At 49.9% G+C, this 15099-nt stretch overlaps 1 protein-coding gene across 3 annotated transcripts; it reads right to left on the bottom strand.

Moving 5' to 3' along the window:
• Positions 1–267: 267 nt before the first annotated feature.
• On the bottom strand, positions 268–13311 carry LOC120685546 (glycerophosphodiester phosphodiesterase GDPD4-like). Of its 3 annotated transcripts, XR_005679630.1 has the most exons (11): positions 13050–13311; positions 12837–12923; positions 12597–12694; positions 3620–3732; positions 2961–3025; positions 2675–2755; positions 2393–2485; positions 1840–1929; positions 1606–1733; positions 873–1504; positions 268–706 (listed from the first exon to the last, which is right to left on the bottom strand). XR_005679630.1 is itself a non-coding variant. In XM_039967538.1 (10 exons), exons 1-10 carry the CDS (start codon positions 13257–13259, stop codon positions 1330–1332), a joined length of 1140 nt encoding a protein of 379 aa, XP_039823472.1. In that variant the 5' UTR covers positions 13260–13311; the 3' UTR covers positions 268–1329. The 3 variants fall into 3 exon arrangements, 2 of the variants coding, with proteins under 2 accessions (XP_039823472.1, XP_039823473.1); XM_039967538.1 differs by having other exon boundaries at positions 268–1504; XM_039967539.1 differs by lacking the exon at positions 3620–3732 and having other exon boundaries at positions 268–1504; positions 2961–3021; positions 13050–13307.
• Positions 13312–15099: the final 1788 nt, after the last annotated feature.

Genomic DNA, 15099 nt, shown 5'->3' with positions numbered 1-15099 from the left:
GTCCTGGTTCTTAACTCAAACTGGAGCTAATATATATATATATAGTTTACATATCTATTTTCTTAAGCACAATATCATAACAACTTAGTGGCATAATAATGCACTAAAACCACAAAAGAGTTCCGTGTTTCACGATTACATAAGACTACTAGATGGGAACATGATACTATCTGCAGTGTGATGTCTTTTCTGGTACCTCTTAAGCGCGCTCTCTACGTCAACCTCGTTCTCCGATAGGATCATGCACTTCTTTTTTTCTCAAACACATGCAGAAGAGCTGGGTATCATTGCATTAGTAGAAGCGATAGGATCATGCAATAGATATACACAATAGCCTCTCAGTCACAGCTGGAGGGCAATTTTGACATCATGGGACATCTCACTCCCTCTCCCTCTCTCACCATATGTTCCATAAAACATACTCAAACAGCCCTCTGCCCCCACCCTACCAACAAAGTTCTCTCCAGATTGAACATAACATCAAATTTCCAAACAGAGCTCCAACTACAGATCTCTCAAACACTATAGGTTCCACAAAATAAACATCATATCTCAAATGTACACACCTAGGGTCAGCTCTTACACCTCCCAGAAAGAATGCAATTCTAGGATTTAAAAATTGTCTCAGAAAAAAATATGCAACCCTAGCTTTTGGACCAGCTAATGTCCTACATGACGTCCACTTAATTGTGGTTCCCTTAAAATTCTGCATGCACAGTTAAATAGGAGCACCAAGTTATTTTGCTTCAAGACTAATCTCTGTCTGAAATTTTAGGATTGCATTATTTCTGGGACGGATAGAATAGGATCTTAGTTTGTATGATAAATTAAAGTTCTCTGCTTTTCGCTAAAATGGAAACAAAATGCCTTACCCAGCCTCAGTCCCTCCGTGGTTTCAGCTATGAGAGTTCTTGAATCTTGGAGCTGAGCTCCCCAAAAAAGATCATAACATAACAATTCCGAAAAAGAAAACGTGGAACACAAGGTAAACACCATTGGCGATCATCAAATGATCTTCAGCAAAAACGATAGATCCGTAGGTACACATATGCATAAAAAATTGAGAAACATACTTGAAATTCAATCGTGAAAGCATGATCCTATGAATCAATGATAATATTGTCATAATGCCACTATGACTTTATCTATTCCAGCAGAGCAGTAAAATGAAACCAAAAAAAGATTCATGGCAAGTTAACTATATTTTGTTAAGGCCTATCTCAATGATCTATCAAAGTGTAAAAGTTCAAATAAATCATCATCTAATCTATAAAAAAAGTCTTACTCTTTTGTTCCCAAACCTGCAGTGATGGTAATGTGCACTAAGAATTAGAAATCCAATGGTAAGGCAAACCCATCTTCCATGCATTCAGTTCTTGTCTCATGCATAAGCTGCTGCAGGAGGGAAGGGTTGCTGGTCACAATGGCATCAACATGCTCAGATAGCATCTTCTCCATGGAGTTGGTATCGTCAACAGTCCATGCAAAAACTTTCTTATCATGTCTGTTTTCAAATCCAAGAAGCTTAAGTTCAGTTTGTACATGATGTGCAAAATGCAAACAGGGAAAAAACAAAGATTGAACATGAGGTATGCGATGCTGTACCTCCGCATGACCTTCACGACTTTTTCGTGGATCAAAGGATGATATACACCAGCAACTTTAGCCCCTTCAAACCGCACCAACTCAGTTCTTCTACCAGTGGATTTATCAACCATAACAATATAACCAACCTATAACAGATGAGCCACCTATTGAAACGTACGGGACATGTGGTCGTAGGCACAGATAATAGACGGATCATTCGAATAAAGAAATGCAAAAGAGAGAACAATGTACCACAACATCTTTAGACAACTTGATCATCTCTCTCCCTAGGTCATCGCTTTTTGCCCACACAAGACAATTTTTGCAATTTGTTTTCTTCAGCTGCAATAAGGAACATAAAAAAGAAGGAAATTGAATCATGAAAGGTTTTCGAAAACATTCTGCAAAAATTGCAACATTTCAGACTGAAGTCAAATGACAATCACTGAAACAGATAACGGCACACAAATTAGGCAAGATTAGCTGGAAATCTACAAGGATGGAATCACATGAAGCCGTACCATGAATTAAGACGCCATTCCTTGAAGCAACATGTGATCAATTACAAGGAAATTCAACAATGTTACTCGCTACAAACAGAGCATTTGGCCATAAATCGTTTATCACAATTAATGATTGGTTCAAACTAATTACAACTAAGCTCTAGAAAATTGATGATATGATGCAGATAAGCTAGGTACATCAGTTATATGTGAAGAACTAAGAGGTACAAGAATAGTAAATAAAACAGCTTATGCTACTTAAAGCACGTGGCAAAACAAGACATGACATAAGCAAAACTTACAAGAGACAATACATCTTCAGCTAAACCTTTCTCAAATGAAGGTAGGCCAACTTTCACATCCAGAATCACCTGCCGAACCGACTGTGATATCATCTGTATGAGGAAAAACAGTTCATACATGTAAACAATTAAATCTACTCAATTATCCCGTTAAGCTTAATATGCTTATGGAAAAGCTTTCACAGTTTCAGAAAAGTAGCTTAAAGCTTAAGTGATTACAAGGACTACCAATCGAAAAGTACCAAATTTCCTACAACTTAAAAAGGTTGGATCAATGCTTACTGCCAGAGCATCTTCTGCTTTAGGAACGTCCTCGTTTCGGACACTTTTCGATAGCTGAAACCTTGTACTTAGTGCTTTTATCTACAAAACAACGAAATGATAACTCCATTAGCTAACAGCTCCAAAATCAGTCAACTATCATGAAATGTCTAAGGAAACAAAAATGAGGCAATTTCAATCCATATACTCCAAACAGTCATTTAGCAGATTGGTTTCAGCAAAACTAAAATAAGAACGGGAATTTTAGGATGTCATAGTAAGATTAAAACTAAAAAAAATGAGTCACCTCATCTGTGCTCCAGTGGCCAACTTTGGCAGTGGAATTACCAGACATTTTTTGCAGATCCCTGCCTGTGTCAATTGTGCATTAGGTCCAGGCATGTTGTTACAAAGAAAAAGAAGCATGCTAATAAATGCATTCATCATACTGAACATTCAAAAATGTTTTCTCAAGCTACTATTTTATGAATTTTCCATCCATTTCACAATTAACAGTAGCAGGAGGGTGATCCCCAACCATATCATGGTCTCATGCTCATGGTTATAGGTAGTAAGAACTATGAACACAAAGTAAGAAAGTAATCATATGCTTCCCGGCAATCCCTTCCAAAAATTAAGGTGTGCATAATTCTCAAAACAAACCAGCCATATGCCAATAAGTAATAGGCAGATAAAACTGTTTTCTCATAATTATAATCCAAACTTCAGAGTTGCCTATTTAACAAAATGAAAGCATAACAGTCAATAACCAAATTATATGAAAAAGTGTAGCTAAAAATGGCTGTGTCATCCAACTAATCAGCTTATTAGTAATGGTGGTAGGTAAACCCAACACACTAATTCTAACACACTAATAAGAATGCAAGCCGACTGCACAGAAATATAGCGAGACAACTAGATATATGCAAAAACTCATTATATGGTAAATATGCTAATATTCCTTACCTTCTAGTGAACCTAGACTATCCCGTAGTATTTCTTCTCTAGTTGACCTATGTGGTGTGCTAAGTTCTCCTAGCACAGCTTTTGTAACATTCTTCCTAGATTGCTTCCGCTTCCTACAAGTCAAATAAATTGAATTTATAATAACATTTTACCTCAAGTTGTAGATGAAGGAAATCAATACTTGCCTCTTTTTGCCGTCCCATTGAGTGAGCACTTGGAACTGGCTTGCCTATGACCCATTTCACCACATCTCGCATAAGTCATAGGTCGTCTAATCATTTTCTATCGCTTTGCATTGGTTGGAGCAGTAACATTGTCACCTTCACTTTCAGTTGTACCTTCACCATCTTTGACACCTTTCTCTTTGTGGCCAGCTTCCATAAATCCTTTCAGCCTAAATTTCCTTAGTCTTCCTACCGCTCCTTTAGCAAGAGGTGCACCAACAACAAATGGTAGTTTCACTAGTGGTCATTGCGTTTTGTCTGTCATTGGCTCAATCTCTCCGCAATAAGCAGCCCTGAACCTATCCACTGAGTAGTACTCATGCACAAATTGTTCAAAGTCTAGTCCTCGTTGGCTGGTTACAATTGGCCTTTGTAACAGCCAATGGGGACTTGGTAGAAATGTATTGGCCTTTGTAACCAACCAACGGGGACTGGCCTTGAACAATTTGTGCATGAGTACTAATCAGTGGATAGGTTCAAGGCTGCTTACAGTGGAGAGATTGAGCCAATGATAGACAAAACACAATGGCCACTAGTAGAACTACCATTTATTGTTAGTGCACCTCTTGCTAAAGGAGTGGTAGAAAGACGAAGGAAACTTAAGCTGAAAGGATTTATGGAAGCTAGCCACAAGAAGAAAGGTGCCAAAGATGGTGAAGGTACAACTGAAGGTGAAGATGCCAATGGAGGTGGCAATGCTACTTGTCCAACCAATGCAAAGGGACAGAAAATGATTAGAGGACCTATCACTTGTGTGAGATGCGGTGAAAAGGGTCACAGGCAAGCTAGAAGTGCTCACTCGATGGGGCAGGAAAAATGAGGCAAGTATTGATTTTCTTCATCTACAACTTGTGGTAACATGTTATTATAAATTTAATTTATTTTACTTGTAGGAAGCAGAAGCAACCTAGTAAGAATGTTACAAGAGCTGCGTCAGGAGAACTTAGCACACCACAGTGGCGGAGCCACCCATCACGCAGGGTGGGGCATATGCCCCAGCTAGCCGCCGGGAACCCCGACCCCGCACCCTTCTCCTCCGGCGAGTCTGCGGTCCGGCCCCCAATCCCCGGCTGGCGGTGCTGCTGTTTTTGCGGTGAGGCGTCAGGAGGAACGGGAATACAGAGGAAGAAGAACGACGAACTGTTATTTGGGCTTGCTTGGGCTTGTACCGGCCGGCCCATTCACACTCCTTGCGGTTGCAGCTAGGTAAGAGGGCAGAGGCCACGGGCGCTCGCTCGCCCAGCCGCCAGACGGCTAGAGCATACCCCCGCCCCGCAGGCCATCGTCGCGCGCCGCCGCCCCCTGCCGGCCCCCGCCCGTAGGCCCCCACCACCGCGCGCCACAGCACCTTGCCGGCCTCCGCCCGCCGGCACCTCGCAGGCCTGCACCCGCTTGCCGCGCCCCGCCGGCAGCCCCCTGCCGGCCTGCCCCAACCGGCCAGGCGCCAGCCTGCAGGTGCAGGCCACTGACTTTGGCCGGGCGCACCTCCTGTAAGGCAAGTTTTCCTTCCCTTTCCCTAATCCCAAATTCCCAATCCGACAATCCCCATTGCTAATTTGCTAAGATTGTTCTTAGTTCCTAGATCTTACCATCTTGGTGTATATTGAATTAAGGAATTATATTGTGGTGTTAAATACTCTACGACCTTTTATTTGGAAGGTACCATTTTTTATTTTAAAATGTACCATTTATTAACCTTTCGTACCCTATACGTGTGATTTTCCTATGGAAGAGTGAGATACAGTGCGATCTTGGATAGTATGAGTCATGTTTCTCGTGCTAGTCCGTATTGGAAGAAAATTATTAGATGTATTCCTCCAAACCCTAAAAGGGTGGTAAATATAGATCATATACATAGGCCTCTATATGGGCTCACATATACACCAACACCCCCCCCCCCCGCAGTCTGAACTACCGGCGTAGCGGTGTTCAAGACTGGACATCAAGAAAGTACACGCAGGGCAAATACCCCCCGCAGCCACAACTAGCCACCTGCTACGTTGAGGCTGGATCGAAACTCCGAGAAGGTCGAGGAGGGTAGTCCCTTAGTGAAGATGTCGGCAAACTGGGAGGTGGTCGGGACATGGAGAACCCGAACATCGCCAATGGCGACCCTGTCGCGCACGAAGTGCAAGTCGATCTCCACGTGCTTCGTCCGCTGATGCTGAACGGGGTTGGTGGAGAGATACACGGCGCTGACGTTGTCGCAGTAGACGAGCGTGCTCTTGGCGAGCGGGCTGTGGAGCTCCGCCAAGAGCTGTCGTAGCCAGGACGCCTCCGCCACGCCGTTAGCGACAGCCCAGTACTCCGCCTCGGCACTGGAGCGGGAGACAACCGGCTGCCGCTTGGACGACCAGGAGACCAGGTTGCCGCCCAGGAAGACGGCGTAGCCGGAAGTGGAGCGGCGAGTGTCCGGACAGCCAGCCCAGTAAGCGTCGGTGTAGACAACCAGCTCAGCAGAGGACGAGCGGTGAAGGACCAGGCCGAGGTCCACAGTGCCACGGACGTAGCGGAGGAGACGCTTCAGCGCAGCAAGGTGTGACTCCCGGGGATCATGCATATGGAGACAGACCTGCTGAACAACGTAGGTGAGATTCGGCCTGGTGAAGGTGAGGTACTGCAAGGCACCGGCCAGACTCCGGTAGGCAGTAGGATCAGCCACAGGATCCCTCAGATCAGCAGACAGCTTCGTCTGAGTGTCGACAGGAGTGGAGCAGGGCTTGCAATCAGACATCCCAGCCCGCTCCAGAATATCGAGGGCATACTGCCGCTGGTGAAGGACTGCCGCTGGTGAAGGAGAAGACCAGACGGGCGAAGCTCAACAGTGACGCCCAAGAAGTGGTGGAGCTGGCCAAAATCCTTCATAGCAAACTCCTGCTGCAGAGAGGAGATGACGCGCTAAAGCAACTGCTGACTGGAGGCTGTGAGCACAATGTCATTGACATAGAGCAGCAGATAGGCAGTCTCATCCCCACGACGGTAGATGAAGAGAGACGTGTCAGACTTGGCCTCGGTGAACCCCAATGTCAGCAAGAACGTGGCGAACCGAGAATACCAAGCCCGAGGAGCCTGCTTCAGACCATAGAGAGACTTGTTGAGCCGGCAGACCATGTCCGGACGACTGGAGTCCACAAATCCCGCTGGCTAACTGTCTCTGACAGAGTGCCATGAAGAAACGCATTCTTCACATCCAGCTGGTGCACAGGCTAAGAGCGAACCGTGCACACAGTAGCAGGCTTCACCACTGGACTGAAGGTCTCATCATAGTCTACACCAGGCCGCTGGGTAAAACCCCGGAGAACCCAGCGAGCCTTGTAGCGCTCCAGTGTGCCGTCAGCCCGACGCTTATGCGTCCAGATCCACTTGCCTGTGACCACATTGCAACCAGACGGACGCGGCACGAGGTCCCACGTCTAGTTAGCAAGAAGAGCCGCGAACTCCTCTTCCATCGCGCGACGCCAGTGAGGATCCGCTAGGGCGTCGCGGACAGAGGAGGGTAACGGAGAAACCCGTGGCTCCCCCTCAGAGGCGGAGAGAGTCGCGGCCTGAGACGCCATCCGCAGAGTCACCATGGGATGGATATGTCGAGGATCCCGATGGATGACAGGCGGGTGGTACACCGCCGGCTCGACACGAGAGCGAGGCGGTGGAGACGGCAGCGGCGACGGCTCCGGTGTAGGTGTCGCAGGGGCCTCCGTAGCCGCCGGCGGCGCCGGTGTTAGCGCCGAACGACGCCGGTACACCTGCACCGGCTGAGCGTACCGCGGCGGCGCCGGTGCCGGCGCCGAACGACGCTGGTACATCTGCACCGGCTGAGCGTACCGCGCAGGTGCAGGGGAGGCACCGGGGCCGCGCGTGGCACAGCAGGGGACCCCAGGCCCACGCACGGCACGACAGGGGGTCCTGGGGCCGCGCGTGGCGCGACAGCGGGCACCGGGGCCGCGCTGGGCACAACAGGGATTACCGGAAGTGGTGCCGATGCACCGAGAAAACCTGCAGGGAAAAGACAGACAGGTAAAGGTGGCTGAACCACCGGGTCAGTCGAAAACAGCAACTCCAGCTCAGGGTCAGGAGAAGGTATGGAGGAGATGGAGTAAGGAAAATCCGACTTGTCAAACACGACGTGTCGGGAGATCAAGACGCGGCGAAAGGTGAGGTCAAAGCATCGATACCCCTTGTGGTCAGGGGAGTAACCAAAAAACACACAACGAGTCGAGCGGGGCACCAACTTGTGAGAAGCAGTGGCGGAGTTGTTAGGGTAACATGCACACCCGAAGACCCGAAGATGGTCGTAACGAGGAGGGGTACCGAAAAGAGCGTGGTGTGGAGTGGGAGCAGGAGAAGCAGTGGACGGAAGGCGGTTAAGCAAGTAGGTGGCGGTGTGGAGGCTCTCAGCCCAGAAGCGCGGGGGCAAAGAGGCCTGGATCAGAAGGGTGCGCACGACGTCGTTCGTCGTGCGAATCATCCGCTCAGCCTTGCCGTTCTGAGGAGAGGTATACGGACAAGACATACGCAGCTGAACACCCCGAGAGAGGAAAAAAGAACGGGAGGTGGAGTTATCGAACTCACGCCCGTTGTCGCACTGGACGGCCTTAATGGTGAGGCCGAACTGAGTGGACACCCAGGCAAAAAATTGGAGGGTGGGAAAGGTCTCAGACTTGGCGCGTAAAGAAAAAGTCCAAGAGTAATGAGAAAAATCATCAACCACCACCAGATAATATTTATAACCCGACATGCTGAGTACAGGTGATGTCCACAGATCACAGTGAACAAGATCGAAGGCATGCGCAGCATGCGAAGACGAAGAAAAAAGAAGTCTGACATGACGACCTAACTGACACGCATGACAAAGGTGCTCAGACAGAGTCCGAGTACATGGAATATCGGTACTACGACTAAGCTGAGCCAAAATGTCACGGTCGGGGTGACCAAGCCGGCAGTGCCAGGTGGTGGAAGACGGCGTCACGGCAAAAGCAGCAGACGAAGAAGAAGTCGAAGGCGGAGCAGTGGAAGCATGAAGTCGAAGGGTGTAAAGAGGCCCCGAGCTGTCACATCGGAGGAGCGGACGCCGGGAAGCCGAATCCTTCACAGTATGACCAGAAGAGTCAAATTCAATGGAATAAGAATTGTCAACAGTAAACTGGCGAATAGAAAGAAGGTTGTGAACCATCTGAGGAGTAACAAGGACATTGGGAAGACGAAAAGAGCCAGGAGCAGAACCCACGGCGGTGACAGGAAGACAAGATCCATCACCAACCATGATGGAAGAAGGACAAGAGGGGTGTGGGGGTCGGACAGAGGAGAGGATACTGGCATCTGGGGTGGTGTGGAAGGAGGCACCCAAGTCGGCGATCCACTCGGTGCTGACCGGCGGCGTCAGTCCCATGGTGCTGAAGGACTGCGCCAGAGCGGCCTGGTCCCACCACCCAGGCCAGGTCGGCTGCTGGCTGGGCTGAACGGGCGAGGTCCAGGACGGCGCGAAGAGGGGAACAGCACCGGTGAACATGACCGCCGGCTGGAGCTGAGGACGAGGCCCACCCCCCTGACCCTGGAAGGGCCACATCGAGATGCACCCTGACCATGGGTTGTTGAAGGATGGCCAGGGCGTACCGCCAAGGGCAAGGGCGGGAGCGGAAGCCGGAGTCGGCGCGCCCCGACGGCCCCCACCGGTACCCCAGAAGCAGGGCCACCAGTACCACCACCACCCCGTCCACCCCCCCCCCCCCCCGAAGACGACCACGCCCCCCCCCCCCCCCCCCCCCCCCCCCCGCACCTCCGGTCTGCCCGGCGGGAGCAGCACCAAGGAGGGAGGTGGCAGGAGCGGCGGAGGAAGCCGGTGGAGTAGCAATGAGCGCGGAGGAGGACGAGCCGGTCGCAGGACTCCTGGTGATCTCCTCGAGAACGAGGTCGTCCCGGACCTGCAGGAAGGAGGGGAAGGGCTTCTGGCGTTTGATCCATGTCCGCAGGTGGTCGTAGGTGGAGTTGAGACCCCGCGGGATATTGAGCACCAAGATCCGGTCGGGCACCGAGCACCCGAGATCGTGAAGAGCATCGGCCATGCCCTTCATCCTCCTGCAGAACTCCCCAACAGAGAGGTCCCCCTGCTCGAAGGTGCGGAAGGTGGCGTCGAGCTGGAGAGTGCGGGACTCGGCGTTGCCGAGGAACTGCCCCTCGAGCGCCAGCCAGGCCTCTCGCGCGGTGCCGCCGTGAGTCCTGACGATGTCCTGCAGATCTAGGGAGATGGTCCCAAAGATTCAGGACATGGCGACGCTGTCGAGGCGCAACCACATCACGTCCCGCGCCTCGATCGGCAAGTCGACGAGGACATGGTCGTCGAGGGAGTAGCGGCGGAGGGTGAGGAGGACCTGGTCCCACCAGCGTCCGTAGGAGGAGGACGTGGGGTCGAGGAGGACGGTGACCAGGGCCCGAATGTTCTGGACGCCGGCGGCCTGGAGGTGGAGCTGGGCGACCATGGGATCGGTCGGGTCGTGCCGGAGTCCAGATCCAGCGGGCGGGGCCTGGTGGGAGGAAGAGGTGCCGTGCTCGGGGACGACGGGCAGCTGGCTGGAGGAGACGAGGAAGTAATGCTCCGCCTCGGCGACCCGGAGGGCGAGAGCATCGGCAGTGGCGCGCTCGCGCTCCCAAGCGAGGGCAGCCACGCGGACTCGCTCCTGGGCTGCCGAAGCCTCCGACTTGGCGGCGAGGAGGGCCGCGCCTAGAGCGGCGTCGGCCTGCTGCCCTCGGAGAGCGGCGGTGGCGAGCGGCGCATCCGCGGGCGCCATCCCAAGCCCGGTCCACGCGAGAGCGGGCGCGGCCGGCACGGGCTGCTTGCCGGCGGCGGCGGCGGCGACCTCGGCGGCGGTAGCCGGGTCGGCGGCCTGCGGCTGCAGGGGGCCTCCCGCGGCCCCTGCACCCCCGGCGCCCGCGGCCAAATTGGGCGGCAGCAGGGGCGGCCGCGGCAACTGGAGCGGCGGCGGGGGCCCTGCACCCCCTACACCCGCAGCGCCCGCGGCCCCTGCGCCCGCAGCCCCGGCACCCGCGCGCCACGCGCTCGGTGCAGGGGCAGCAAAGGAGGGAAGGGGAGGGAAGGAGGAGGAGGAGGAGGAGGGGGAGGCGTCGGCGCCGGCGGCCGGCGGCGGCAGCGGCGCAGGGACGGGAGGTAGGAGAAGGGGAGGAGAGAGAGCTAGGCTATTGATACCATATTGGAAGGAAATTATCAGATGTATTCCTCCAAACCCTAGAAGGGTGAGAAATATAAATCCTATACATGGGCTCACATATACACCAACAGTCCGCCCCACCTAAAATTTTTGGCTAGCTCCGCCACTGGCACACCACATAGGCCAACTAGAGAAGAAATACTACAGGATAGTTCAAAAAGGATCACAAGAAGGTAAGGAATATTAACACATTTACCACATAATAATAAGTTTTTGCATGTATCTAATTGTCATGACATATTTTTGTGCAGCCAGCTTGCGTTCTTATTAGGAGAGGGCAACTCTTCACAACCCACCGCCACTAGTCCTTAGAGGATGCTTACTGCGGCTGCACCAAAAAAGATGACTCCAAAAAGAAGGCTTCATATTGGATGAACGTTATTTTTATGATATGTGATGGCTCTATTTGTGATGAGATGTAAACTCATGCTTTATTTCATATATGGAACTCGTTTAGACCAAAATTATGGTTTTGTGAGATGAACATGTTTAAGCTAAATTCGTGGATTTTCGAGATGAACTCATGATTACTGTGCTTATTATGGCGACAGAATTTTTTATCGTGAACAGATTATGTTTTTGGTGCTCATTTTTATGCCCCAAAATTTGTTTTGTGCATAAAAATAATATGGACTTCTTTTTGCGCCCAGGCAGTTGTGGGCAACCACCAGCCTACCCAGGCGGTGGCCAGCCTGCCTGCCCAGGGCTTGCAGCAAGAAGGCTAGACGGGCCATAGGAGAGAGGAGAGTTGAACGGGAGAGAGAGGAGACGCAAATGGAGACACACCCTAGTGGGAAAAAAAACAGAAGGGTAAAATGGTCCTTACATGTGACAAATACAAGGAGAAAAACTAAAAAAGAGAGAAAATACAGCTAATGGCAAGGAAATCAAGTGGCACATGTTTGGAAGCCGATTTTTACAAATTCAATGTTAGGAATGGCAAAACTGCAAAGCGCGATGTTTGGAGTCCCAAATATGCAATATTCTCAAAAATTAGACGGACGGTTTCTGGTTAGATGCCTTCTTAACCCCATTAGTTAGACATATTTGCAGTTTAATTATTAAAACAGCTTAGATTTATAATGTTATGAGATGGTAAGCGCAATATGTACTTGCTGGCAGTTTTCATCACCCATCCTAATGACAAGTTTTCATTGTCTTTGTTTGCAGACTATTCCATATAAATGCGTCAATATGGTTGTAAAAATCATCTTTATGAGGATTCCACGGCAATCCATCCATGTAACGATGAATTGTTTCGTGGTACCCTGTTTAAACTTGGTAAGTGCATGCATTTTTCCATGACACTACCATCAACATACCACATAACACCAAATGGCAAATTTCTAAGCAGAACACTGAACCATCAAGTACTATCGGTATTATAACTTTATCTCCGGTTCTAATAAAAACAAGCCATACGCATTCACAGATATAACATCACATGCCGGTTTCTGCTACTTTAACAAATGAATCATCAAATGTAAGCAAATAATTGATTACACCACCCCAGCAAAGTGGCAATTCAATGACCTGTCGTGCAGTGCGAAGAGCACGCCGTCGGAGGACCTGGAGATGTCCACCTCCACGCAGTCGACCCGCGCGTCCAGAGCCATCCGAAATGCCTCCATCTGAACCACGAGATCCGCAACGAAACCAAGTCTTGTTAACACATTTACCTCAGCTCAAAAAACATGGATGGGGAAATCCATTTGTTAGAGAAACAAAATCAAATTCACAAGGATCGCGCATCCGTCTCCCCTGGAAACCCACCGAGTTGGGAAACGCATTGGTGGAGTCGCCGCCGTGCGCGCACACCATGGGCGGGCTCGTGATCCACCCGCACTTCCTCTCGCGCATCTGCAAGCCAGCAACCAAAAAAGGTTCAGCAAACGTGAAACCAAAGAAACGCATCGAATCAAATCAGTGGAATCCCCGGGCGTGAAAGTGCTCCGGTTCGAGAACCGAGGGGACGGGGGGGCGCACGCGGTGGAAGCGGCGCAGGCGGAGGTGGAAGAAGGCCGGCGGGACGAGGGAGAAGAGCGCGAGTAGGAGGAGCAGCCGGAGGAGCCGGCTCTCCGGGAGGATACGGCGGATGCGGGCGAGGAGGAGGCTCGCCGGAGCGGACGAGCGCTTGGCGGCGGGGAAGAGCGGGAGCGGCGGCGGCTGCCGCCGGCGCCCGAGGAGCCCCCTCATCCTCTCTCCGCGTGCCCTTCTCCCCCGTGCACGGTGCAATCCGAAGGCAGGCAAAAATGAAGAAATTGAGCCCGGTTGGAAGAATCAGAAAATGCCAGGGTCCAGCCCAGCCAGCCCATCTGGCAATTTAAGCCCATAACAAGATGAGTTGGATACCCACTTTAGATCAGATACAGAAAGAACCCATAACAAAATGAGTTTTGGATAGGAGCTTCGGAATACGGCAAAGTTGCATTATGAACCTTTTCATATGCCATGCAAATTCACAACTTGTGACAATGCCGCATCCATATTTTTTGGGGGAAAAATCGAAGCATATAAGATGCCATATATGCACTGGATTGTACTCCTACATTTCAGCAGAAACATACAATGGACTTGTCATTCTACAACATAGCCCACATTTCTGCATTCGAGGTCCAAGAGACAAGCAGAAAGCACTCAAAACTAGTAGCAACAAGAACAAGGTGGTATTTCTAGTAATAGACCACACCATTGCAGTGCACGCTGCACAGAACTCATGGACAACCTCATTATTATATCATAAATAACATCACCAATCTTATCAGCAAAGTAAGATCACAGCGACACAGCGAGAACGAGTCGATACTGAATCACACTGTATTTCAGTTTTACTGTTTTAGTACAAATCCATATCCATGCTAGGCACTACTGTTGTGGAAATACTGGAGCACTGACACACATTTTCAAAGTGGATTGCCCATTTCTAATTCATTCACAATAAAATGAAATACACGGCAATCGTTATGAATTGCATTAGTTGAAAGATGAAAACAGATGGAATGCCACAAAGGACTAGAAAGCTAGTACGTAGGTTCAGCAATTCAAGCACTTGTGGTTTTGGTAACCATCTCACTCTAAATATTCCAACCAGCAACTTACCTCAGCACAACGATCTCACACTGTTCAGTTAGTGGAAACCATATGCATTGGATGTTGGAATATATGGGCTTGGCCCATTTAATTTCATTTGTATTTAAAGAATTCAAAGACCCACTAATAAATGCTAGGGATTCAAGTACTTAATCTCGTACGGGTATTTGAGGAGGATCGACTAAAATGGTGGATCTTGTGTACACCTCATGTGAACCCGATAAGAGAAGATTGGTGAGCCACACGCGCGCGCTCGCTCGCCTCATCCCGCCGGGCCAAGACTGTGGGCGTGGCTCGGCCGGGCGGTGCGGTGCAACGTGATGTGCTGAAACAAGTAAACTTGAGAATTAACCTTAGCTGTTAATTGTAATTCAATCTTTGGCACCCCCCACACCTATATAAACCGGCCTCTCCTCTCACTCCCATCGCTAGCACTGTGTGTAGCACTAACCGCGAGTGCTTGGCCTTCCAAACTCCTTCAGTGCCTTTAGCGATCAGACTTGATGTGGCCAGGGTTTTAATGAAAATGTGATTAAGGTTGCTAAGCCACGACCTCAAATTTATAGGCAATGTGGGGTTGGGGAAGCCTCTGTTGAGAAATAAACTAATAGGTTTGCTGATCACAGCCTATTAATTTTTTGTCATCAAGTTTCCTAATCACATTTAGGTGGCTTAAACACTTTCTTTATTATTTTTATTTTCCTTAAATCTTAACAGAAATTTATTTCGAACACGGTGTACATACCTACCTCTATTAGCCTAGGTTTCTATAGGTTAGGGTTTGGTTACTCCGAATTGAGGTTGCTGATTCGGAATTTATGTCTGTGCCTTTGTTCCACAGTGATTGCGTCGGTTTCAGCTTCGTCTCCGGCGATGGGGATGTCTGGCGAGGATCCAATTTCTGTGGTCAAGAATGGGTACGCTATCTTACCAATCTGTGGGATTG

Source organism: Panicum virgatum, chromosome 8N (genome assembly GCF_016808335.1).
Source record: "Panicum virgatum strain AP13 chromosome 8N, P.virgatum_v5, whole genome shotgun sequence".
Taxonomy (NCBI): Eukaryota; Viridiplantae; Streptophyta; class Magnoliopsida; order Poales; family Poaceae; genus Panicum; species Panicum virgatum.
This window is presented reverse-complemented; position numbering and strand designations above follow the sequence as displayed.